At 34.6% G+C, this 26,989-nt stretch overlaps 1 protein-coding gene across 3 annotated transcripts; it reads left to right on the top strand.

The window, feature by feature from the left end:
- Window positions 1-1,900: 1,900 nt before the first annotated feature.
- On the top strand, window positions 1,901-8,513 carry LOC107961661 (K(+) efflux antiporter 6). 3 transcript variants are annotated; one of them, XM_016897735.2, is made up of 20 exons: window positions 1,901-2,447; window positions 2,973-3,019; window positions 3,102-3,160; window positions 3,354-3,432; window positions 3,511-3,572; window positions 3,667-3,742; window positions 3,848-3,922; window positions 4,531-4,602; window positions 4,700-4,783; window positions 5,197-5,265; window positions 5,453-5,530; window positions 5,667-5,755; window positions 6,151-6,247; window positions 6,380-6,433; window positions 6,998-7,093; window positions 7,212-7,400; window positions 7,479-7,556; window positions 7,676-7,720; window positions 7,812-7,907; window positions 7,984-8,513. In XM_016897735.2, exons 1-20 carry the CDS (start codon window positions 2,189-2,191, stop codon window positions 8,065-8,067), a joined length of 1,788 nt encoding a protein of 595 aa, XP_016753224.1. In that variant the 5' UTR covers window positions 1,901-2,188; the 3' UTR covers window positions 8,068-8,513. The 3 variants fall into 3 exon arrangements, 2 of the variants coding, with proteins under 2 accessions (XP_016753224.1, XP_016753225.1); XR_005928691.1 differs by lacking the exon at window positions 7,676-7,720 and having other exon boundaries at window positions 7,775-7,907; window positions 7,984-8,018; XM_016897736.2 differs by lacking the exon at window positions 6,998-7,093.
- The last annotated feature ends 18,476 nt before the right edge of the window (window positions 8,514-26,989 follow it).

The following is a 26,989-nucleotide window of genomic DNA, read 5'->3' as shown; positions in this document are numbered from 1 at the left end:
ACTAATATAAACATGCAATGACTTCAAAATAATGATAAAATACTTTATTCGAATCTGGATTTGTGGTCCTAAGACCACTATTCTGACTAAGCCCTAAATCAGGTTGTTACAAATAAGGTTTAAAAAACCTTATTCTAAAATAAAATAAAAGAAGTGTAGTTCTATATGAATTTTACTTTTATTTTATTTTACCACTGTATTTTATTTAAATAAATATTCTGGTCATTTAATTTTAACATATTAAATTACCCTTTTAGTCTTTCATAAATCCCATAGCTAGGCACGGTTCACCACCCTTAATAATGGTCATGGTCTAATTGCTAACTTGATTATTATCCCTTGTTTTAATTACCACTTTTGGTATTTGAACTTTTACTACTTATAGTATTTAGTCCCTGTATCATAATTAATTACTAATTTGGCAAAATCACCTACTCAAAATTCCATTCACCTATAATTTACCTCCGTAAATATTTTACGGTTTATGGAAATGGTGTCTTGAAATTGCATTTTTTGACACCATTGACTTTCAGGTTGTTACAACAATCAATCAACAATTCGACTAGCAAAAAACCCAGTCTTTCATGCACGAATGAAGCATATAGAGGTACACTATCACTACACCCGAGAAAAAGTACTTAACGACGAGATTAAAATGACGCACATTAGTAATGAATAACAAGTCATCGATTTTTTTACCAAAGGACTTAGCAAAGCCAAGCTTGAAGAATTTCACAAACAACTCGACATGGCCTTAAGGGCAATAGTAAATGAGAGAATTCATTGATGGGGAGTGTTGAAGTCATCTACTTCTCACTCTCTTACTCGATCTTTCTATTTGTTTCTAGAGAAATTTAAAGTTTATCGTCATCTTTAATCAAACTTATCTTTTAAGCTTAACCATATTAATTAATTTAATTAAAATAATAATATGCGCATGTATCTAGTTAAACCGACTAGGATAAACCAATGTAGGAAAACTATAAATAGGCTAACATTTTTCATTTGTTGCATACATGAGCTGAGAATAAATAGTGAACTATAATCTCTCTTTAGAGTTTTGTTATATTTCATTTTTAGGCATCCAAGCTAGTTTTGTTTTCCTTTCAATTTAATCCCTTCTATAGAGTGTGCCTTGTATTTTCAGACACTTTTAAGCCCTTACCGCAACTCGTATCGCGACAAGGGCTTCAATATCACAACACCAAAGTTAGCTGGTGATGTCACAACGAGAAGCTTCCTAACGTTACAATGATGGACAACATTGTGATGACGTGAATGAGGACGTGGCAACATGTTTCCCACAAACACTGGGTTTCTTCTCTTAGTTAACCTCTCCTATATTTTCCTTGTCGAACTCTGATTAGTATAGGGTTATTTTAGTCATGTTAGCCCACGAATTTTACCCTATAAAAGAGGCCTTAATAACCCTAGAATTGATATTCTTCATATCTTTTATCACATTAAATTTTAAAAGACCGATTAAGAGAGAGCTTTAAGGGATTTTCGTGTTTTAACCAGAGAGTTTTATTTTCGAGGTTTAGAGTTTGTTTTTTATTATCTCTATATTGTACTTTTTCAAATTATTTGCTGATCTAGTGAAGTATTGTTTGTCCGTATCCTTTTTATTGGAGGTGTTTTTCCAAGTAAATATTTATGTCTAATTTTCTCTATTTTTTTATTCGTTGTTTATACAAGTCGATCTCAATAGCTCCCTTATTTTGTTTAAATTATTTTATATTTGCTACCTCAATTGCTTCAACACAGGTTGCGGAAGGCCTGGCTTTGAGGAGAGCTTTGTACTGGCTGCAAGATAATTGTTGTCAATTAAATGGTGTTATATAAAAAAAAATGGAAACTTTATAACTTGCGGACAATATTATATTTTCGAAATCTTTGTAGTCTTAATTAATTACGACAAGTTGACTCCTGACCCGATCTGATGCTTTGTACTTACTTTACTCCCTTTTTCTGTTTACCGTTTCTTTTTCCCAGTCTTTCTACATCTACTTCAACTCCGTTTCCCCTCTGTTGCTTTTCTGTATATATATAAGTAATTTTTTCAATTTCAATCATTCACAACCAAAAATCCCTCTTCATAGTTCTCTATTTCCAATAATTTATCAGACACACACACACAAAAAGAGAACTCTTCAAGTTCTTAACCTCCGCCGGCCGCCGTTTCCAAATGTTGAGAAAATCGAACTCCTCCCTTGAAATCCTTACTTTCTGTTTCTTCGTTTCTCTTTTTTGTTTGGCTTCCTTTTCAGTCGCTCAGCGACAACAAGAACAACTCGCTGAATCGGATCGGTTCGACGATGACGACGACGGAGGAAACGGTACCGTTTCGAATGCTTCCTCCATAGCTAAACCGAAGGACGGTACTTTTGCCGCTATTATCGATCGTGCTCTAGAGAAGGAGTTCACTGAGAACGAACAAAATGAAGGTTTGTTTCTTCTTCTTTTTTTCTCCCTCTGGTTTTGCTTAGATTAGGGTTTAGATTTCAAATCCATGAATCAAAGGCTTAGCAGTGAAGTATACAACTTAGTCATACATTATACTTGTTTACTTCAACTTTGCTTGTTCTTTATATGCTGTAGCAATTAATTCTTGTTATTTTTATTTATTTTCTAAGGTTTTTAAGCGGGATCTATTGGTAGGTTATGGTTTTTGTTATCAATGGATGGTTTATAAGATCTTAAAGAATTAATGATAGTTTGTTTGCATAAATTCCCTGGAAATAGATTTGCTAATAGATTCTTCTTCTTTAAATTACAATTGTCAATTATGCTATAAATTCATCTTCATTTGCAGTGGATTATTCAACTTTGAAGGGGAAAAAAATCAATGTTTGAAAGGTTTCTAAAAATATTTAGCTCAAAATTAGACTGCCAGTGTTTCCTTAACGGTATAAACCGGATGGAAATTCAATTTCTGACTTTTTATCATGTTTCCTTTCTGTTGTTGGCAGTAAATGATGATGCTGGAAGTTTCAACAACAGTGTAGTAGAAAAGAAGGTTGGTGGTACTTATTCTTTTGAAAACTTTTCAGTTGGGAAAACTTGCTAGCTTATTCTTTCCGTATGTGTATGCTTGTCAGGCTGTTTTGGAAACCGTGGCCAGAGTGAAGACAAAGAAAAATGATACAAAAGAGGAAAAGTTTGTGCTTCTCCTTATTAACGAGTAGATTTGATTTGTTGATTTTGAGTTCTGATTACTTTAGCGTGTTCATAGAAGAGCATAATTTTGTATTTTGATGATCAAAAGTTTTGAACTATTCATACCATATCTTCTTCATAACTGCTTAGAGACATGTAGTAGTTTCCTCATGTCTTTTGCATCCTCCTTTTAGATCATTTCAACTCCATGACGTATTTAATCTAGAGAATGATAACAGAGCTGAAGATACACCTATGTTGATAGATCGGAAGGTTAGATTTGTTAATTTAAAACTTCACCTGATGATATATTCCCATATTTAGAAATCTGAGATGCTGGTTTATTTTCAGGACAATGTCTTCATCATTTCTAATTTTAAATCAAAATATCCAGTGTTACAACTGGACTTAAGGTAACCCTTTTATTATCTTCATTTCATCAACGTTGCTTTTTACATTCATCTAATAGGCTAATGTAATATTTTTTTTTGTGCTTATGCTCTGCAGACTAATATCAGATTTGGTAGTTGTCATTGTCTCTGCAACTTGTGGTGGCATTGCATTTGCTTGTGCTGGACAACCGGTCTGATTGTATTAATATAAGCCTATATATTCTTTGTCTTCAAGTCCCTCTAGAGTGTCTTGGATTACTAATTTCCTATATGTTTTCTTGTTACATATTTTACAGGTCATTACTGGATATTTGTTAGCAGGATCTCTTATTGGACCTGGGGGTTTTAACTTTGTCAGTGAAATGGTGCAAGTATGTTGTATATTTCATTAAAAAAAATTTGCCATAAACATTTATAGCTTATTTATTAAACCCTTTGTAACTGCTCTGAATGATGGTTTCTTGATCATAACGCTATTGTTCACTCTTTTTCATGGAGCCTTATTATGAAAAATGAGTGTTGTTTCTAATCTGTGTTCCTTCATCTCATTTAATCTAGTTATTATGATTCTTTTAGAGTTCATCTGAAGCCTAAAACAAACCACAGCTCTTAGTGATTTGTTGTTCTGAAATCTATGTCTTTTCTTTCTTTAAAATTTTTAATTCATTCATTCTTTTTTTTTTTTTAAAAAATGAGTTTATTTTATTACAATTGGTAGTTGATGGTTTGGTGCCAATATCAAACTAGGGCAATAAATAAAAATAAAAATAAACATAGGCAATGATTTATGTACCAGTAAGTAATATGGTCTATTGGACTCCGTTATACCATTGTTAGCAACTGAAATTGAACAATTTATATGCTAGGTTTGTGATGTCATTTCATAACAGGCTCTTCAGTTTTAACTTGTTTGTTGGTTATTCATATATATTACTAAGATTTAATAGTTTGTATTTTCTCTCTCATTTGAATCATGCAGGTTGAAACGGTAGCTCAATTTGGTGTGATTTTTCTTCTTTTTGCATTGGGCCTAGAGTTTTCCATTGCAAAGGTTGGATTATGCCTCTGAACCTTTTATTTTCTATTTATGTGATACTCTCTACATCAATCTTCATAGCATTTCTCTAACTTCATCCTTTTTATTTTAGCTTCGAGTTGTTCGAGCAGTTGCTGTCCTAGGAGGGCTACTCCAGATAGTTCTATTTATGTGCCTCTGTGGAATTACAGCCTCAGTATGTCTATTAATTTTGACACAGTCTATGTAGGTTTTGGTTCATTTATCCTTATAAAATGGTGTCATCACCTTCACCTGAATCTGAGGACACTGAGGTTCTACAATTTACATTTAAATTAGTCAAATGGGAAAGAATTTTTGTCTATATTAGATTAGCATCATTTCAGATTACATCTGGGTCATAAAGAGGTTTCTTGCCGTTTTGCTGTTGAAATCTTCAGTATTTCCTACTTGACTTCAAACCCAATTTTAGTTTGCTTTTGTTTTTATGGTATGTTTTATTTCTTAATATGGTTAAGGTACATGCTTTGTCCCAACATGTTATCTTTCTTATTTTCATATAATTATTGACCATTTTATGCCACAATTGTAATGCTGAATCCTGCAGTTTTAATTGGATGTTGTTTGCAGTTATGTGGCGGTAGACTCTCAGAGGGTGTATTTGTTGGTGTATTTCTTTCAATGTCTTCAACAGCTGTGGTAAAGTTACAGTGCAAAACTTTTATAGACACTTACAGCACCTACAGACATTCATACTTGCATTCATATATAAGCACTCATATGCATGCGCATCACTTGAGTTTAGACACCTTCACACTCCTCGTAGAGACCTTTATCTTCGTTTAGTAACTTTTTATAATGTTGTTTTTCTATTTTTCAATGGCAGGTGCTTAAATTTTTAATGGAGAAGAATTCTAACAACATGCTTCACGGCCAAGTCATCATTGGCACTCTTATTCTGCAAGTATTGATTCCTTCACCCCAAAGTTGTCTTCAATGTTCTGTTTTGTTTTCAGATTCTGTTTATGCCTTCTTGCTGACAACTCAATTACCTGAACTTTTTATTACACTGGTGTCCTTAGAAGTTTTGAACTTTGCAGGACTGTGCTGTGGGATTGCTATTTGCGTTGCTTCCAGTTCTTGTTGGAACATCCGGCATTTTTCAAGGAGTAATATCCATGACTAAACTGTACGGGAAAACTTGCAGAAGTCTCACATTCCAATTTTCATGTGGATTACAGGATAAATAGCACTCCTTTTTTAGATGCCATAAAAAGGGAAATATTTGATTAAGGAATAGGCTTAATTTTGTTAGTATTCATGATCTATTTCACCTAAAACTAGAAAGATTGATCATGCTTCAGTTCAAATATATACCACTTAGTCACACATAATATTTGATCAGATCAAAAGTCATACATATTATTGTTCTGGTGCCTTGTGCTTGTGATTGTATAAGAAGTAGAAAGTGGAGTTTGGATTAGGATAAGACCATAAGTTCTTGTTTCATTGTCTTTTTCTCCATTCATGGCTTTGTTTGTTGGTATCGAGTTAATTCTTAACACCAAATATTTTGTTAACCAGGTTGGTCATGTTGGCTACCTTTTTGGGTGTTTTGTCGATATTGTCTCGTACAGGCCTTCCTTGGTTGCTCAAACTGATGATAAGTCTCTCATCACAGGTACATATTTATATCTACAGATAGAATTACATACTGGTTTTCTTTTTCTACTATATGTTATGAAAACAGGCTTATGTGTGAGTGAGATTGTTGTTCTGATATGATTTGTTTAATTCCTTCTTATATGTGCAGACAGATGAACTTTATCAATTGGCATCTGTGGCATTCTGCTTACTTGTAGCCTGGGTATGTTTCTTTTTTCCTCTTGGTTTGTCTTCTTTTTACTATAATGTTGTCAAGCAACGTGTTATTTTGTATGCAATATCATGAGAAATACCCCCTTTGTAACAAATCTAGTGTTTGTTTTATCTGTAAAGATGTATCCATACCATTTTCCATTCTTTTGTGATGCGTAAACCTCTGACAAGCAGGACTAGTAATGAAGGCTAACGTTCTGGTTTTTAAATACTCTCAACTGTCCTTACAGATCTAAAAATAGATAAGCTTTTATGTAATAAATTGTGTTTTGATAGCTGCTTGTGATTCAAAGTGTAGAAGTACATAACTTTACCTTCATACAAGTGGTGTAATTGGTACTTTAGAATGTATTTAATTGATATTTGCTTGTAAACCATATGAATAATTTTTAGATTTCTGCTGATACATACGTGCACAACTGGTAAAAGAGAAAGAAACTATGCAGTTTCTGATCTGAATTGTTTGTTACATTGTTGCTATAATTTAAGCCAATCAGATGTCTGCACATTTTTTTGGGGGGAACTTCTATTTAATTGATAGTGTAATTTTCAGTGTAGTGACAAGCTGGGGCTGAGCTTAGAATTGGGTTCATTTGCTGCCGGAGTGATGATATCAACAACTGATCTTGCTCAACACACACTTGAACTAGTTAAGATTATGCTTTACACAATTCATTATCTCATGTTAGTGCATTCAGTTTTAATCGACGGTATTATCAGCTTATCCTTGTAGTATTCCCACAATTGAAGCTAATCTCTCCGTGCAGATCGAACCCATTCGGAATTTTTTCGCTGCTCTCTTCCTTGCCAGCATAGGGATGCTGATCCATGTTCATTTTCTCTGGAACCATGTTGATATCTTGCTTGCATCTGTTATATTGGTTATCACCATAAAAACAATCATAATTGCCTTGGTTGTCAAGGGTTTTGGCTACAACAACAAGACTTCACTGCTTGTAAGCTTTATTTTATGTATACTTGATTATGTATTGCATTTGAATTTTGAAGCAACTCGAGTTCTTTTGCTTGTGCAGGTTGGGATGTCTCTTGCACAGATTGGAGAATTTGCTTTCGTCCTTCTAAGCCGTGCTTCTAATATCCATCTTGTTGAGGTCAGTGCTACTACCAAGTTTATTGTACTTTGGCAAAATGGGTGTATCAATACATCCCTAGTTAAGAATAGTTTTTGGCTTTACAATCGCCTCCATAACTGAAACCTCGAGCTTTCCAGGGGAAACTGTACCTGCTACTGCTAGGGACAACAGCACTTAGTTTGGTATGATTGATTCTTGGCTTGATCATAATCTTTCAACTGTGGTTATTTTTGTAGTAAAATAGTGATGGGATTTCAACTTTCATATCCCCAGGTGACAAGTCCTCTATTGTTCAAGCTAATCCCTGCATTACTTCATCTTGGGGTGCTCTTACGATGGTTCTCCCCTGAGAGAGAAAGTCCCATTGAGGTAATTACTAGTTTCATGTGTGCTAAGGATCACATTTGACTTGTATCGGTAAAACTTAAATAGATTTGTTTTCCAGGTTGGAATTAAAGGAGATAACCTCCGTTCAGACAGCGGAAAGCATCACATTACTTTGATGGTGCAAGAACCCCATGATTCCTGATTATACCATGTAAGTAAACTAATCGAGAAGAAACATCTCCATTACATGTTTGATTGGCCGTTTTTTGTGACGCTGCAGGTGAAGTTAATGATCTCGTGAAACACACTTTGCTTCCTGTTTTTGTTTTGGTTTACTAACCCTACTATATTTGATTAACAAACTGCATTGTTCCTCTTAAAAAAATGCCAACAGCATGAGGTAACCTCTAGCTGTTGAAGCAATGCCTTGTAATCATTCATTTCTAACAACTGTTTTTACACGTTTGGTTTGACTGTATCTAGTGTTTCTCATACTTTCATTTTTCATTTTTTCAAACATGGCATTTTGAAAATATAAGTTTATTATATGTAGTTTTTTTGTTTTTAAAATTGTAAGTGTATTATATACAGTTGAATGGCAAGATTGATTCATAAATTGAATACATCATCTAGAAGTTTAGCTTTCAACTTCTTGTTTTACCACATGTATTGTTATTTTGTACTGCCCCACTTCCTAGACCAAATTTTGACGACAAAATATGATGGCCCAACTAATTAACCTTTTTTAATAACTACGTAAATAATCAATCCAAAGCAAGCAACAATTGTTTAAATATAAGGTGATATTTCCCATTGATGAAGTGCATCTGGGTCCCTCCCACATCCTCTCATGAATGGGGTAAATACTCAAATTTAGACTCAACTTTTTATGTGGTATAATGTTAAACTTTTTTAGCTGGTCAAAAGCAATATTTTTCAAAAATGGTTCATTAATGATTTAATTTTTGGGGTAAATTATATTAATAGTCAGTCAACTATGGGTTCTAGTTTGATCATTCAATTATGAAAATTTACAAAATGTTGATTCAATTATTCATAATTTTTTTAATCATCTAAATATAAAAAAATATAAAATGATCATTTAATTATTTAATTTTGTCATTTTTAGTCATCCCATTATTTTGGATTTTTGGGTGTGTTGATCAAAAAAGACAATTAAATAGTTGGATGATTATTTTGTAACTTTTTTTAGTTAGACAACTAAAAAAAACAAAAATTATCGGTGAGTGACATCTATTATAACTTACCTTAAAATTTTAAAATATTTTTCTAATATCCTATATTATGTTTTAAATAATGTTTTTTTAAATAATATCAAATTCAATTTTCGTGTTTTATTTTAAGTAGTTAACGTTCATTTAAATTTGTAGTACACGCTAAGGTGAATTGTGAAAAAGCTTTTATTTAACACTTTGTTCTGTGGGGTAAAAAAAGAACACTTTTTTCATTTTGAAAATTTTGATCTATAAATGAGTTAGGCAATATAAGCTTTTAGCCAAAATAATACAAAAAGTGGGAAAATAAATTAGCATTCTCCATAGGGTTATTTCATAGTATTATATTTTCTCCAACTCATTTTACATTTTCTTGTTGGTCTAATTCTAATCTTCCAGCAAAGTCTTCACTAAGATTGGCGTTGATCGATCAACATCAACTTTTTTTTTTTTTCACTCTCACATTAGATATACCTCTCTTGATTACATGTATAATATATACACTCACATTCAAATTAACAATTAACTTACTTATCAAAAAAGCTTTTAGTAAAAAAAAAAATCAATTGAGTCACTATGAAAAAAATGTACTTAATTGAACCTGCAATGATCTAAAAGAAAATTTTAATTGACCCCTTCTATTAATGGAGCAGTCAATTAATCGATTTGATTGTTAACTTCACTGACGTGGTTGATAGAGGCCATCAAAAATTGTCATGTCAATAAAAATTATTTTCTTTTCAATCTTTTTTAAAAAACATTTTTTAAAAAATAATTAAAAATGTGCATATAGAATGAATCTAGACAAATAGTTATCTAGATTCCTTTTGGATGAGTGCAAAATTAAAAAGACTTCAAAATTTATAAAAAGTTATTAAAATTTTTAAAAAATATATAAATATTTTAAATGTGCAAAAACTCAAAAAAATTATTATTCTCTTTAAAATTGAAATATTATGATTTTTGTTGTTGTTAATAGTTACAAGCTTGTTTAAGTGTTAATAAAGAAGTGATTAATTGTATAATTATCAGTAATGAAATTTTATTAACTACTCGTAGGAAAAATTAATAACGTTGAATTTTTTGGGTAAATCTGACATTAAAAAAATTGTAACTGAGAAAAAGTAATTAATTAGTGTTGTGCAACATAATTGGAATCTTTATCAATGGGTGCAGGAAGCAAATGGAAGCCTTGCACTAAGTTTTTCAGGTTAAAATTCTTACCCACCCAAATAAATATTGGTATTCTCCAATTTACATTCTACTTAAATTCTATTTTTATAAGTTATTTCTAAAAATATGAAATTTATAATTAGTTAATACTGATAATTAAAATTTTAAGATTGATAAACACACTAATTTACATAATTCTTGTGTTTAATTTAGTTTATTTTTGAATTAATCCCGGCTTAATTGGTGTTTTTTTATAATTTAATTTTGTCAGGGATGCAATTGGTCAAAAACGAGCAAAAAGGAACCAAATTGAAAGACAAATCGTTGAGTTGGGGCCAAATCATAAAGATGGGAAGGCCAAGGATTTAACATCAATTTTGACTTTGTAAAAATCTAAAAATAGAAGATATTATTTTAGTTAGTTTTATTATTTATTTATTTTTATTTTTATTTTATTAATTTAGAATAGGCTATTTTTAGCAACCCTATGTATATAAATAAGGGCTTTTAGTTTTCTAGAAAAATCATCCCTTAATTTGTATTCCTTCTTCTACTTGGAATAGAATTACTCTCTCTCTTGTATTTCCTTTTTCAATTTGGAGTTGGAATATCATTTCTTTTCTCTTCAATTTGATGTTGCATATTGTAGCTTTGTCTCCAATTTTTGTTTCTTTTCCACAATTGGGTCAATTGCTCTCCAAGTCCCCTTTCCTTTCCAAAATTCCATCACCCTTCACACAAAGCCAAAACACAATCCACAACTTTCAAGCATGATTAAATTCATGCCACACTAAACCCCTTTCAGCTTTAAGCCGGTGTTAACCCCGTCAAAAACCCGTGAGTTACGAACCCGAGCTGTTTAACTCCTAATTTTCGATATTTATTATTTCTTCGTATTAAGAGTATGACTTCGTCAACTCACAAAGTCAAGACAACACTAAGTCAAAAAAGACGTCGTTTGAGTTAGTGTGGCTAGACGTACAGTTAGAATTCCGAAAGGATCGATTGTCTAATTGGTCTTCCGTGAACACATTGACGTGCCAAGTGGGGATTGTTGTTTGGTTCCGTCAAGGGAAGTAGTAACCGGATTTAAATGTCCCGAACGTTTGAGGGCATTGGTTCGAGCTAGGCTCTTCTAGAACGCAAAGCTGCCGGAGTTCTAAATCACGAACATTTCGTAGGTTGTTCGATCGGTAAGGGTTAGTTATAGGACGTTCCATAACTAATTTACATAAGGAAGAGTTGGTGTCCGAGGCGTCCTTGGTAGCTATAACTAGCTTATTGGAAAAGAGGAGTTCACCTAATTTCGAGGATCGGGTCAAAGACAGAAAAAACCCGTGCTTAAGGCTGAGCTAAGTTTAATTGATTTTCCTTCAGATTACTTCGTTATTTTTTTTATTTCATCTTTTACTTTTTATATTTTTTTATGTTTATTTTAGGTTTCATATTTTATTCCCCCCAAACATCGTGGGCACGACAACTGCCCAGACATAAATCTAGTCCAGAGATAAACAATTTTCAGTAAACCAGTCTTTGTGGGATCGACCCTACTCCCTATACTGCTTAATTTGCAAATTAGGTGTAGGTTTATATTGGTGGAATCGACAGCCATCAGTTTTGGCACCGTTGCCGAGGACTGGCAACACTTACAATTGTTTAAATCGTCTTCATGACCAGATCTTCATCAAGAGATCTTGAATATGACCTAGAGATCGAGAAATCGGTGCGAGCACAACAAAAAGAGACAGAAGCTCTTAAACATGCAAGTAAAGCAGGAGTTGAGCTAGGACAAGGGATCCTAGAATCCGACGTTGAAAAGTTGAGCGAAGTAATTCGTGCAGAGGCAATTCGACGTGGGAAACGAGTCGAAGAGGCTGAACTTGAGACTGAACCTCTCTTTGAAACAAAAGGCAACCTCGGTGAATCAGAAAGGATGGCAAACCGAACCATTCGTCAACTAGCCACGCTCCCAACGAGCAAACACCGTTATGCATCAACTATCCAACCAGAGGAACTTCTTTCGAATTGAAGTCGGGCTTGATTCACCTTTTGCCCACTTTTTGAGGCTTGAAGAATGAAAATCCACACACTTACTTGAGAGAATTCCACATGGTCTGCTCAAGCATGAAACCCCAGGGAGTACCCGAAGATGAAATCAAACTTCGGGCCTTTCCTTTTTCTTTAGTTGATACAGCAAAAGAATGGTTATTTTACTTACCCCCTGGTTCTATCACAACGTGGGATGACTTATCTCGTGTATTTCTTGACAGATTCTTTCCAGCGTCACGAGCAGCTAAGCTTAGGAGGGACATAGTGGGAATTCACCAAATGGAAAGTGAATCGCTCTACGACTATTGGGAGCGGTACAAAAAACTGTGTGCAAGTTGTCCGCAACATGGGTTGACCGAACAATCACTTCTTCAATATTTCTACGAGGGTTTGCTCCCTATGGATATGAAGATGATTGATGCTGCTAGTGGAGGGGTGCTTGTCAATATGAACCCTCAAAGGGCAAGAGAACTAATATCCACCATGGCGGTAAATTCTCAACAGTATCAGCCGAATTCGGAACCGACAAGACGGGTAAATGGGGTAAACATTTCATCTTCAGAAGATAAATTGGATAAGCTTACGAATGTTGTTCAATCTTTGCTTACAGAAAAAAAGAGTCTAACCCAACTATGTGGAATTTGTACTACGTCTGAACACCCGACGGATTTGTGCCCAATCCTTAATGACAATTCAACGGCACATGTTGATGCTGTCGGAGGTTTTCCGAGACCTCAGCAAAGACGCTATGATCCTTTCTCTAACACCTACAATCCCGGGTGGAAGGATCATTCCAACCTGAATTATGGAGCTAATCCCCGATATAATCCATCATACCAACCGAGACTTCTGCAACCACCACAACAACAACACAAGCCAATCACATCTCTAGAAGCTGTTGTGGAAAGACTGGCCGCCGATGCTACAAAATATTAATAGAGGACAAACGCATCAATACAAGAGTTAACTAATCAAGTTAGTAAACTCTCGACGGTAGTTAATCGCTTGGAGTCTCAAGGAAAATTACCTTCCCAGACAGAGCCGAACCCTCGGCAGAATGCCAGTGCAATAACTCTTGGTAGCGGAAAGGTTCTGAAAACAGTTCTAGTCAAAAGTCATGGGCAAGACAAGGAGCGGGAAAAACAGATCTTTGATCCAACAGCCAGGCCAGAATAAAAAATTCAGAGACGAGTTGTGATGCCACCTCATTTTCTAGGGAGGTTTGCAAGGGATAAGAAAGAAAAGAAGGAAAAAGAAATCCTCGAGACATTCAGGAAGGTGGAGGTAAATATCTCTTTACTCGACGCTATCAAACAAATCCCTCGTTATGCAAAATTCCTCAAGGAGTTGTGTACTAGCAAGAGGAGGTTAATAGGTAACGAAAGAGTAAATGTAGGAGAAAATGTCTCCGCAGTACTGCAAAAGAAAGTTCCGCCCAAATACAAGGACCAAGGTATGTTTGCTATTTCCTGTGAGATAGGTAATGTAGGCATTAAGAAAGCCATGTGTGATTTAGGGGCTTCCATTAATGTTATGCCTTATTCTATTTATAAGCTGATTAACGCGGGTCTTTTAAAAGAGACAGGAGTAATAATCCAGTTGGCGGACAGGTCAGTCGTCTATCCATAAGGGCTGCTTGAAGACGTCATTGTTAAAGTTAACGAATTAGTTTTCCCTACAGATTTCTACATTATTAATATGGAAGATTATAATTCAACTAATTCATTTGACATTTTGCTTGGAAGACAGTTCCTAAGTACCATAAGCGCAAAAATAGATGTTCGAAGTGGGACGCTGACCATGGAGTTTGATGGCAAAATCGTGAAATTCAATGTCTACGAGGCCATGGGTCATCCTAACTCACTATTAAATATTTCTAGCATCGATATTTTAGATTGTTTAACTCAATCTTATTCCAAATATCATGACTTTGATGAGTTGGAAACTGTCCTTTATAAAAACATTGACATGGATGTTTTACATCATCTCGAGGAATTCGCAGTCATTGAAGATCCGTTGCAAGAAATTGTCCATCACTTGAAAACGCAACCTTCATTGACAAACCGAGGTAACCAATTTGAACTATTACCTTCCCAAACTAAAATGTTGCCCTCGATTTTGCAGCCACCGACCTTGTAGCTTAAAGCCTTACTGGATCACCTTAAGTACGTCTTTTTGGGAGAGAAAGACACCTTACCGATGATAGTGTCAAACAAGTTAACCAAAGACGAGGAGGAAAGTCTAGTTCGAGTTTTGAGAGATTATAAGGAAGCTATTAGTTGGACGATAGCCGACATAAAAGGGTTAAGTCCATCCACATGTATGCACAAAATTTCCATCGAAGACAACACGAAACCAAAGAGAGATGCTCAAAGGCACCTCAATCCACCCATGATGGAGGTAGTAAAGAAGGAAGTCCAAAAACTGTTAGATGCTGGAATGATATCCCGATTTCCGACAGTGATTGGGTTAGCCCGGTTCATGTCGTGTCCAAGAAAACTGGCGTGACAGTGGTGAAAAACCAGTTAGGTGAGCTGGTCCCTACATGAGTCCAGAATGGATGGAGGGTTTGCATCGATTACAGAAAGTTGGATGTAGCTACCCGAAAAGACCATTTTCCACTCTCCTTCATCAATCAAATGCTCGAGCGATTAGCTGGTAAGTCCCATTATTGTTGTCTCGATGGGTACTCAGGATTTTTCCAGATTTTGGTGGCTCCGGAAGATCAAGAAAAAATGACTTTCACGTGTCCCTTCGAAACATTTGCGTATAGACGGATGCCGTTTGGACTCTACAATGCTCCGGCCACCTTCCAAAGATGAATGGTGAGCATATTCTCCGATTTCGTCGAGAAAATCATCAAAGTCTTTATGGATGACTTCACGGTATACAGTAACTCTTTTAACGAATGTCTCAAAAATCTTGCTAAGATATTACAAAGATGCCTAGAATTTAATCTTGTTCTAAATTATGAGAAATGCCATTTCATGGTTGACAAATGATTAATTTTGGGTCATATAGTTTCCTCGAAAGGAATCGAGGTCGATAAGGAAAAAACGGATATTATTAACTCGTTACCTTACCCCTCATCAGTGAGGGAAGTTCGTTCGTTTCTTGGCCATGCAGGATTTTACAGGCGATTCATGAAAATTTTTTCGAAAATCGCGCGACCTCTTTGCAGCCTGTTACAAAAAGATAAAGAATTTGAATTTGACCAGACTTGTAAAGACGCATTTGATGTGCTGAAGCAGAAATTGGTCTCCGCTCCCATAATGCAGCCACAAAATTGGAACTTCCCGTTCGAAATCATGTGTGATGCGAGTGACCAAAGTGTGGGAGCTGTTCTTGGCCAAAGAATAGGGGAAGAGCCTCATGTTATCTATTATGCTTCGAAGACTTTGGATGCCGCCCAAAGCAATTACACAACCACCGAGAAAGAATTATTAGCTGTTGTGTTTGCTTTAGATAAATTTAGATCTTACCTAGTGGGAATTAAGGTAATTATCTTTCCTGATCATGCAGCTTTGAAATATTTAATAGGGAAGAAGGAGGCAAAACCCCGACTGATCAGGTGGATTCTACTCCTACAAGAGTTCGATTTTGAAATCCAGGATAAAAAGGGATGCGAAAACCTAGTAGCTGACCATCTGAGTCGATTACCGATTCCAGTAGACGACACACCATTGAAGGACAACTTCCTAGATGAAAACCTATCTTCAGCAAATGCAGTTCACCCTTGGTATGCAGACATAGTAAATTACCTCGTCACAGGTACTATTCATTCAGATTTACCAAGGTCTAAAAAAGATAAGATAAAAAAAGATGCGCGGTATTACATTTGGGGCGATCCTTACCTTTGGAAGCATTGCTCGGATCAAGTAATACGACGGTGTGTAGTAGAAACAGAGGTACAGTCTATCTTAACTTTTTGTCATTCTTATGCATGCGGAGGGCACTTTGGACCTAAACACACCGCACACAAAATTCTCGAATGTGGATTATTTTGGCCAAACATATTTCGTGATGCCTTTTTATTCTGCAAAACTTGTGAAAAATGCCAAAGAGTTGGCAACCTTAGTCGTTGAAATGAGATGCCTCTCACTCCTATTCATATTTGTGAAATTTTTGATGTGTGGGGCATCGACTTTATGGGTCCCTTCATTTCTTCTTTCGGTAATTTTTATATACTCTTAGCTGTTGATTATGTCTTTAAGTGGATAGAGGTGAAGGCCACTCCCAATGATAATGCTAAGACCATAGTTGACTTTCTTAAAAGTTCTATTTTTTCCAGGTATGGCACTCCACGAGCATTAATTAGTGACAGAGGAACTCATTTTTGCAATAAGCTCGTAAGTTCATTTATGGAGAAATATGGAGTGACTTAACGAATTGCCACTGCTTACCATCCACAAACAAACGGGCAAGCCGAAGTGTCAAATCAAGAGACCAAGTCTATTCTGCAAAAGACGGTTAAACCTAACAGGAAGGTTTGGAGTTTGAGACTGAATGACGCACTTTGGGCTTATAGGACAGCTTACAAGGGACCAATAGGCATGTCACCTTACCAACTCGTTTTTGGTAAACCGTGCCATCTTCCGGTCGAGTTAGAGCACAAGGCTTTTTGGGCAGTTAAGCAGTGTAATATGGAAATGGAGTCTGCAGGAAAATCTTGGAAATTAGACATCCAGGAACTCGAGGAAATCAGAAACAATGCATATGAAAATGCTCAAGTTTATAAGGAAAAGACGAAGGCGTTTCATAACAAGTTTATCACTAGGAAGCAGTTTTCAATAGGACAAAAAATTTTCCTATACGACTCCACCTTAAAAATCTTCGTTGGTAAGCTTCGATCCAAATGGATAGGACTGTTTATTATTACTAATTTATTTTCGAATGGCGCAGTGGAAATTCAAAGTGACGAAACACGAAAGTGCTTTAAAGTGAATAGTCAATGACTAAAACCCTTTTTCGAGAATTTTCAAACACACACAGTTGAGGAGATTGTTCTCGATGAGCCCAGTTGAATAACAGGTCGTCGAGCTAACGACGTTAAAAAAAAGCGCTTTTTGGGAGGCAACCCAAATTTATTTTCATTTATTCTCATTTATTTAATTTTTAGTTTAAGTAAATTAGGATGTAAATAAATAAATTAATTCTTATTTAACTCAGTCAATTTGATGTTTTCAGGAACACTATGAGAGTCATTAATTTTCAAAAAGACGAGTAATGATGGTGGCGTGGGCACGACTTGCTAATTTGGTGGCAGTGAAAAAGAAAAAAAACCCCAAAATTTTTAACCTTCATGAAATCCCCCCCCAAAAAAACCCAAATCCAATAAATACCCAACACACCATTCACCCACATACTAAAATACCCATCCATAAAATAACCAACCAACCCAATTAACTTACCATGCCCAAACCCAAATACAAAACTACCCATCCATCAGCCCAATATCCATCAACCCAAACCAATTAACTTACCACCCAAACAACCTACCATAAACAATACCCACTTTAACCCAATACCCAAGATTGGCCCAATCACCAATACCTAACCCAAATACCTCACCAAACCTAAAAAACCCAAATAAAAAATAATAACAAAAATAAAAATTTAAACACTAAAAATCCATAATTTCCCAATTTCTTCTTTATCTTCTCCATAAACAAAATCCAACCCCCAATCAACCTAGCCACCGTCGACCACTACCGTCACTCCCTTCGCCGGGCATCCACCACTGTCATCGCACCTTGCTACACCCCACCTCGCGCCGCACCACCGTCGACCCCGCGCCCACGCTCCACCTCCATTTTTTTTCTTTTATTTTTTTCCTCCCTCTTACTCTTGCCACCATCGTCGCCGAACGGAGCTTCCCACCGTGCGCCGCCGCTCCTTTCCCCCAACCCTTATTTTTCTTCATTTTCTTCTCCTTTAAACCACACAAGATCGCCACCCACCACCTTGTCGACGCTAACACCAACGCCCCCTCACCATTCGAAAAGTAGGCCAAAAATTACACCAAAAACCGTCATCGCTGCCGTACACGTCGTCGTTGCCATCACTGTCGCCGTGCACCGTTGCAACCCGTCACCGTCGAAACCGTCTAAAACGCTTATTTTTGACGCTACGACCGAGACCATGGTTCAAACTCGGAACCAAACAGCTAACAACTTCCTGGTTTCATTCAATCGGAGTCGACACTGATTCTTCACTCCTCCTGTCGTCGATATCGACGATGATGAACCTCCTCCACTGCTTCTTAGGTGAACGGCCCCACCAATGAGAGCACGACGCCAACAACGTTCGACTTCGGTCGAACCTTTAGATAGCAGCTCCGATAGTCCCGAGAGGTCGAACCTTAACCCTCAGACTAATTTATCTTTACTGACATATCATGTAGGTAACTCGAACGGGGCTCCTTCGACCACGAATGAACATGTCGGTCAACTCCAAACACGATCGTCCACCACTCGAAGTCGTCGACAACAGACACGTGAACGAACGACACCGTCGGACAGCAGCACTGACACTGCTGAAAATTCAAGTCCACCACCCTCGCCCAACGAATATGTTCGACCAGCATGAAATAGCCAATGTAATAGACGAGGTCGTGCCAACACCGTTCCCACCAAAGGATTATTACGAGGATTTTTAGATTTTTCGACCCCTGAGCATCGCACACGATACGATTAAATTTGACAACGCACACTCCCGGTCTGTAAGCAAATCGATTTCACCATTCTTAATATGCTAAATATTCATGATACTGTGACTAATTATTTTGATGCTATTGGTTGGAGCTCTTTTGCAAACATATCCTATGATGCATATTATGAACTGATATATGAGTTTTACACCACATTTAACTTCAATGTTAGTGCATTACAGACTATTGAAATGCAAAGCATTATCTGTTTTCGTCTGCTTGGAAAGGACTTTCAAATGTCGGTATCTGATTTTAATATTGCCATGGGTTTCGTTGACCCTGACAATATTCAATCCGAATCCTATCATACTGCTTTGTTAGACATTCCAAGTGACTTTAATGCTCAAGAAGCGTATTGTGTGTTAACCAATTCTAATCAACTTTATAATCCGAAAACCACAAAAGACTTATTGGTGCATGAACCTACCTTAAGATATATTCACTAATTTTTGGCATTTAGTTTTTCGAGATGAAATGATTCAATAGCTGTTTTAACGAGAACTGAATTATTTTTCTTGTGGTGTATGCATTCCAGTTATAAAGTTAATTTAGGATATTGGTTTGCAAAAAAATTTCATGCTGTTTTGTGTTGTAATCGTCCTCTAATACTTGGGTCGTATATCACGAACTTAACCTCTATACTTTTTCCCTCTGAAATCGATTTCTCCTCCTTGACATGTGCATATCATATGGATAGCCTAGATAAATATTGTTTGGATTCTATGGGTTTGCTTGCCGGTACCCCTACTTCGTGTTATTTTGTTCCCCTAGGTACGCGAACTACACGTGGGAATATGGTTTTTCACCAACGCCCACATTTCGCTACTCGAGAACGAGAGGAACAGACTCTAACTGTAGTAGCCCGTTTAAACTGAATCAAGGCTCGACTTGGAATGATAGAAACCCAAGTCTCCACAATCCTCGACATCCTACAGAATCGTTACCTCCAACACCAACCACGTCATTAACATATATGGGGAGTACTCTTAACTTTTTCTTTTGTTTGGGGTGTTAACTTTTATTTCATATAATCTATGCTTGAGGTCAATCATTGATTAAGTAGGGGGGATGGATGGTAAACATGCATGATTTTTGCTCTTTTGCATGTGTTAAATCTTACATTAAGTTCATTCGACAATTTATTTAAACATTGAGCCTTTAATCTCATACTCAGTTAATTTGGGCAATTGGGCAAAGTTTGAATTAAAATGTTCAAGTATATAGGTTAGTCAACATTTTTGTCTTAAAATTTATATATGTAGCTAGATTTTTTTTTTCATAAAGTGATTGTTTGGAAAATTATATTTGCTTGTGCATTAATAAATAAGTGAGTAAATTAAGGTTCAAGTTATGAGTGAAGTTTCGAAAATGTGACTGGATTGAGTAACCGGGGTAAGGTGCTTGGGTTGTCATCTTATCTCGCGTAAAAATGTTCGAGTGACAAGTCGATAACTTATAAACATTCCGCTAACTAAGCTTTCAAAAAAAAAGAAAAAAAAGAAAAAATATATAATAAATAAATAAATTTAAGACGGTTTGAACTGAGTAACTGGGATAGGGTGCTTGGGTTGTCATCCTAGTTCGCGTAAAAAGGTTTGACCACCTCAATAATTTTATTTCTCTAATGCATAGTTAATTAAATAATGCCTTGCAATTTATTGGATTCAAACTCAATTTAGTGAAATTACTTAGCCCACATGTTTCAATGCTATGACACTTGATGTTCGAACTTCGTATCTTGAGCATTTATTTATTTTTGCCTAAGTGTTTAGCGGTTAAGGTAACGACTTCGGGCATGGCCAGCTCCCATAGTGTGACGGGCGGTGTTGATTATGTATGCGGAAAAAAGGCTCGATTTTCAATGAATTGTAGAATAAATTTAATGTTTGAAAGAACAACATGCTTGAGGGCAAGCATGAGCCAAGTAGGGGGGAGTTGATAAACACACTAATTTACATAATTTTTGTGTTTAATTTGGTTTATTTCTAAATTAATCCCTGCTTAATTGGTTTTTTTATGATTTAATTTTGTCAGGGATGCAATTGGTCAAAAACGAGCAAAAAGGGACCAAATTGAAAGACAAATCGTTGAGTTAGGGCCAAATCATAAAGATGGGAAGGCCAAGGATTTAACATCAATTTTGACTTTGTAAAAATCTAAAAAAAGAAGATATTATTTTAGTTAGTTTTATTATTTATTTATTTTTATTTTTATTTTATTAATTTAGAATAGGCTATTTTTAGTAACCCTATGTATATAAATAGGGGCTTGTAGTTTCCTAGAAAAATCATCCCTTAATTTGTATTCCTTTTTCTACTTGGAATAGAATTACTCTCTCTTGTATGTCATTTTTCAATTTGGAGTTGGAATATCATTTCTTTTCTCTTCAATTTGACGTTGCATTTTGTAGCTTTGTCTCCAATTTTTGTTTCTTTTCCACAATTGAGTCATTTGCTCTCCAAGTCCCCTTTCCTTTCCAAAATTCCATCACCCTTCACACAAAGCCAAAACACAATCCACAACCTTCAAGCATGATTAAATTCATGCCACACTAAACCCCTTTCAGCTTTAAGACGGTGTTAACCCCGTCAAAAACCCGTGAGTTGCGAACCCGAGCTGTTTAACTCCCAATTTTCGATATTTATTATTTCTCCGGATTAAGAGTATGACTTCGTCAACTCACAAAGTCAAGACAACACTAATTCAAAAAAGACGTCGTTTGAGTTAGTGTGGCTAGACGTACAGTTAGAATTCCAAAAGGATCGATTGTCTAATTGGTCTTCCGTGAACACATTGGCGTGCCAAGTGGGGATTGCTGTTTGGTTCCGTCAAGGGAAGTAGTAACCGGATTTAAATGTCCCGAACGTTTGAGGGCATTGGTTTGAGCTAGGCTCTTCTAGAACACAAAGTTGCGGAGTTCTAAATCACGAACGTTTCATAGGTTGTTCGATCAGTAAGGGTTAGTTATAGGACGTTCCATAACTAATTTACATAAGGAAGAGTTGGTGTCCGAGGCGTCCTTGGTAGCTATAACTAGCTTATTGGAAAAGAGGAGTTCACCTAGTTTCGAGGATCGGGTCAAAGACGGAAAAAACCCGTGCTTAAGGCTGAGCTAAGTTTAATTGATTTTCCTTCAGATTACTTCGTTGTTTTTTTTATTTCATCTTTTATTTTTTACGTTTTTTTGTGTTTATTTTAGGTTTCATATTTTATTCCCCCCCAACATCGCGGGCACGGCAATTGCCCAGACATAAATCTGGTCGAGAGATAAATAATTTTCAGTAAACCAGTCTCTGTGGGATCGACCCTACTCCTTATACTGCTTTAATTTGCAAATTAGGTGTAGGTTTATATTGGTGGAATCGACAGTCATCAAAGATTTTGCTAATGGGTATTATTGAGCTATTACAGGTACATTTACTATTGTTTCACCATTAATCATAACAATTCTGCTAGAGCTAGTTGGTGAAAAAAGGCAAACTATATTTTTGGTAGAGTTAGTTGGTGAAAAAAGGCAAATTATTTTTTTGGTTTCTTAAGATATCTATTAGAGTGAGCTCAGTGATTAATATCACATGTTCTATAAGCCCATTAAAGGGGTAAATATTAATCACAAGTTTTAAAACTGAACCATATTCTGGATAATGATCAAACCCTCAATCATTGGTTAAGGTGGGAGAGACCCTTCCTATCTCATCTAATCCTTATGGTTGGAAAAATACAAATTATTTCAAAAATGTATCATTTGTTAACAGAGATTGACTTCATTATTAATATTTTTTTTTGAGTTTTTGCACATTCTAAATCTTTATATATTTTTTAGAGTTTTTTAAATATTTTTTTATAATTTTTGAGTCTTTAATTTTGTACTCATCCACAATGAATCTGGATAGCCATTTGTTCAGATTCATTTCTGTGCACCTTTTAATTATTTAAAAAATATTTTATTTTTTGAAAAATATTTTTTTTAAAAATTGAAAAAATATTCTTTTTGTTGACATGACATGCCACAACAATATATTGCCACATGGGAGTTTTTGGTGGCCTCCGTCAGCCATGTTAATAAAGTTAATAGTCAAATCAGTCAATTGACAATTTTAGTTAACGGAAGGAGCCAATTAATTTTTTTGAATCGCAAAGGGTTCAATTGGGTGCACTCTTTTCATATTGATTTTTTAATTTTTTATTGAGGAATTTTTTTTACTCTTAAACTTTAACAATCCAGTATTGTATTAATAAAAAAGAAATATCCAATGTCTCGAAATTATGATAATTTTCTCCCTTAACGAAAACTTGCCTTTTTACTTCTTCTTTCATTAGGTTGCAATGAATGGAGTCAATTGAGACATTTTGGACTAATTTTCATTAATTCAAAGACACATTTCAAAGTAGTCTTAGTTCATCCTTTTTGTTAGTAATCGTACATTATGAATGCTTTAATGTATTACTTGACCATCATTGTTAACATTTTATAAAGGCAAAATAAGTTAGCATTCATCCAAACTTAACTCATGCCTTAGTCAACAACTCAAATAGCTTAATTTCATAGAATATTACAATAAATTCCTTATATTCTATTTTCTCACTAATGTGGAATTACGCAAATTACTAATAAAACTTATTATTTTAGCTGAATTCATTATTCATTTAATATTTAAATAAATTCAAAATAATTATATTTTACAATTAAATTTAAATAAAAATAATTTATAAATAGTTATTTGAGTTAGTCCAATATCAAAAATTTTGTTTAAGCTCAAATCCAACAAATAATCCAAGTGTTGGGAAAAAGAATTCTTTCAAATCTACTATATCTAATATTGGTTTCAATTGGTAACTACTTTTTCCTCCTAAAACATCATCTAATCTATAAAGGAAAACCCACTGACCCCTATAAAAATATAAAATTTATGAATAGAAATGTTGTTGATGTGGCTTATACGCAGGTTGCTACATATATACCATATTAGCAATTAATTATTTTAAAAAAATAAAAATATTAAAAAATATTCTTTTTAATTTTTATACATTTTTAATAATTTTAATAATTTTTAAATTTTTTAAATTTTTAAATTTTAAGAAATTAATTAATTACTGATGTGGCATCCAAAAGGATTAACATGTGTGCCACATCAGCAAAGTTAACAGGTGTTAACACAAATTTAAAGCTAAAAAAAGGTAAAAATAAATAAATAAATAAATAAAAGGTTAAAATGACTTCTTTTTCTTTTGTAAACTTAGAGGACCAACTAAGGGCTCCTTTGGATGCCCAGTTACTTCTAGTGAAACACGTTTACTCTTGATTTTGATGTAATCGCACCACATATACCCGTTTGGATGACAACAAATTTGGCCAGCAAAAGATCTTCCACCGCACTGGTGAGGAAGTTTTAGACTGGAGTGTCAAACACCAGTAAACAAAACGCAACTATAGTGGGTAATATTTTTGCCACTTTATCCGTAATATGGGTGTGAAAATAAGACTTTTGGGTATCCAAATAAGTAAATTACAAATGTTATTATTATATAGCAATTAAATAAATTTTATTCGTTTATATATGTTGATGTAGTAAATATATAAATTTATCATAAAATATATAAATTATATGTTAATTGTCATAATTATTTTAATATTTACTATAAATATATTTTAAAATAAATATATAAATAAAAGTTAATTATAAATAAGTAGATATATGAACTTAATGTAATGTAATTGTTTATTAATAAAATTTTTGTTTTAACATAAATAAAAAATTAATATATATTATTTAATATGGAATAATTATTTATTTTATATATATAATTTAATTTAATTTAATTTAATTTAATGTAATGTCTTTAATAGTCATTTTTTATTTTCATCTCACCACTACAGTTGTGTTTGAATCCAAACACACACCCCACAGCTGTTTCTAATCTCACAGTTACAATATCTAATCTCACCGCCACAATAAATAATCTTACCACTACCACTGTTTTTAACCTCACCGGAGGTAAACGCACCGCCCATCAAAACTAAGCCTAAGTCATTATGCCTTCTTATTTCACTTTATAACTTTGGTCTAATTTTGAAATAAAATTGAAAAATTAATTGTGAATTTAATTTTTTATTTTAAAAAATGAGAAGTTAATCTAATTGGATAACATTTATAAACTTTTTTTAGTAATGTTCATGTCTATTTTATAGTTCATATTTGAGGTTCATTGCTACCCTTCTTAATAATATTGTTTTCAAAGTTTAAATGTACACTTGTAAATAACATTTATAAACTTTACTATTAAATGGTTCTCGACTTTTTATTATTTCTTCTTTTAATATGATAAATTTATTATTTCTATCCCATTTGAGTTGGTTCACTAGATTTGTGACAGCCCTAAATTGACCCTAGTCGGAAAGCGGTTTCGGGACCGCTAAACCGAATCACCGAAGTATTTGAATATGATATTTATTGTCTAAAATGTGTGAATATGAATGTGTGAAAGTTTTAAGCTTCGATTTAGTCGATTGCATATGAATTCAGCTAATAGGACTTATGTGTGACATTTTTAAAATGTGACAGGTTAATCTATAAGGATCAATTAATGCATGTTATAAGAATGATGGGTTTGCATGTCAAATTTCCAATTATAATGAGTAGTGGCCGGCCATGGATGGGTCATTGATGATAATATGAATTTTCTATTAGCATTATTAGTTTAGAAAATAAAATAGTGAATTAAGAATGATAAAACATGAGGTGAGTGGGAGGAGAAACCAAAGTTGGCTCACCCTTACTCCCCCATTACCGTGACTAGAGAAAGAGGAGGAAGAAAAATCTTTAGGGAAGAAATTCGGCCAAGGTGGATAGCAAGAGGAAGGTAAGTTCAATGCCATTCTTGAAAAAAAAAACTTATGCACCATTTGGATGATTAGTTAAATTCTACCTATTTTATGGTTTGAAGATAGGTTTTGTATGACTTAAGTTTCGGCTAAGGTGGATTTGTGTTGATGTCATTAGCATGCTAAGTGTGAAGCTTTGTAATGATACATGTGATGGTGGATTGATGATTCTTGGATTTTCTTTTTAGCATTTGTGAGTTAATCATTAAGTTCTTTGCTTAACCCATGGCAAAATTTGAAACGGTGTGGTAGCTAGAGCATTCGGCCATGGTAGAAAATGGAAGAGATATATGGTTGTTGTTTCGTGTTAAATTTAGATGAACGATGGTAGATGAGTGTTTGAACTATACAAATAATCATACGTGAGCATTGGGTGCTAAGGGTAAAGAATCGGCTACCTTATTATGTGCCAAGACCGAATGTGAATTTGGTTATGTTTGAGTAATTTATGTGCTTAAAATTGATGTAGTATAAATTATCATGCCCTTGCCGAATATATATTTGATCAAAGAGGAGTTTGTTATTGAATATTGGTTCGGCTACTAAGCTAGGAAATAATTGTTGGAAACATGGTATCTAAGCACTTATGTAGATATATATATATATGGAACTTTAAGTAAAATTGTTCATTTGATAAAGTTGGCTAATAGTTCAAGTAAGGATTACTCTATTTGAGAATGTACATGAATTGAGGGTTGATGTTTAAGTGAGGTAAGTATAGGTATATTCGGCTTGTAGTTTTATAAATGTGATATGAGTGTTTTGTTTTGTAAATGAGTAGTATGTTAAGAATGGTTTTAAAATATATATGGATGCCATGTGATTGTATTTGATTGGGAAGCAAATTGTTTGATTTAGCTCAAGAGCTTAGAGGATCAAAGTTGGATAAGGGAAAGGAAAAAGTGATCGAATAGCCGTTGAAGTCGCTCGACAACATCCGAGGTAAGTTTTCGAGTAATGGAACTTAGATTATGATTCGATTAGATCATCTTATATAGTGAATCAAAACCATGCTCTTTGTATGTGGCTATTGAGCCGAAAATGGTAATGGTAGATAAGTGCCTTGTGTCTGAGT

The sequence above is a fragment of the Gossypium hirsutum genome, chromosome A06 (genome assembly GCF_007990345.1).
Source record: "Gossypium hirsutum isolate 1008001.06 chromosome A06, Gossypium_hirsutum_v2.1, whole genome shotgun sequence".
Taxonomy (NCBI): Eukaryota; Viridiplantae; Streptophyta; class Magnoliopsida; order Malvales; family Malvaceae; genus Gossypium; species Gossypium hirsutum.
The sequence above is the reverse complement of the archived record's forward strand: the minus strand, read 5'-3'. Positions and strand labels throughout refer to the sequence as shown.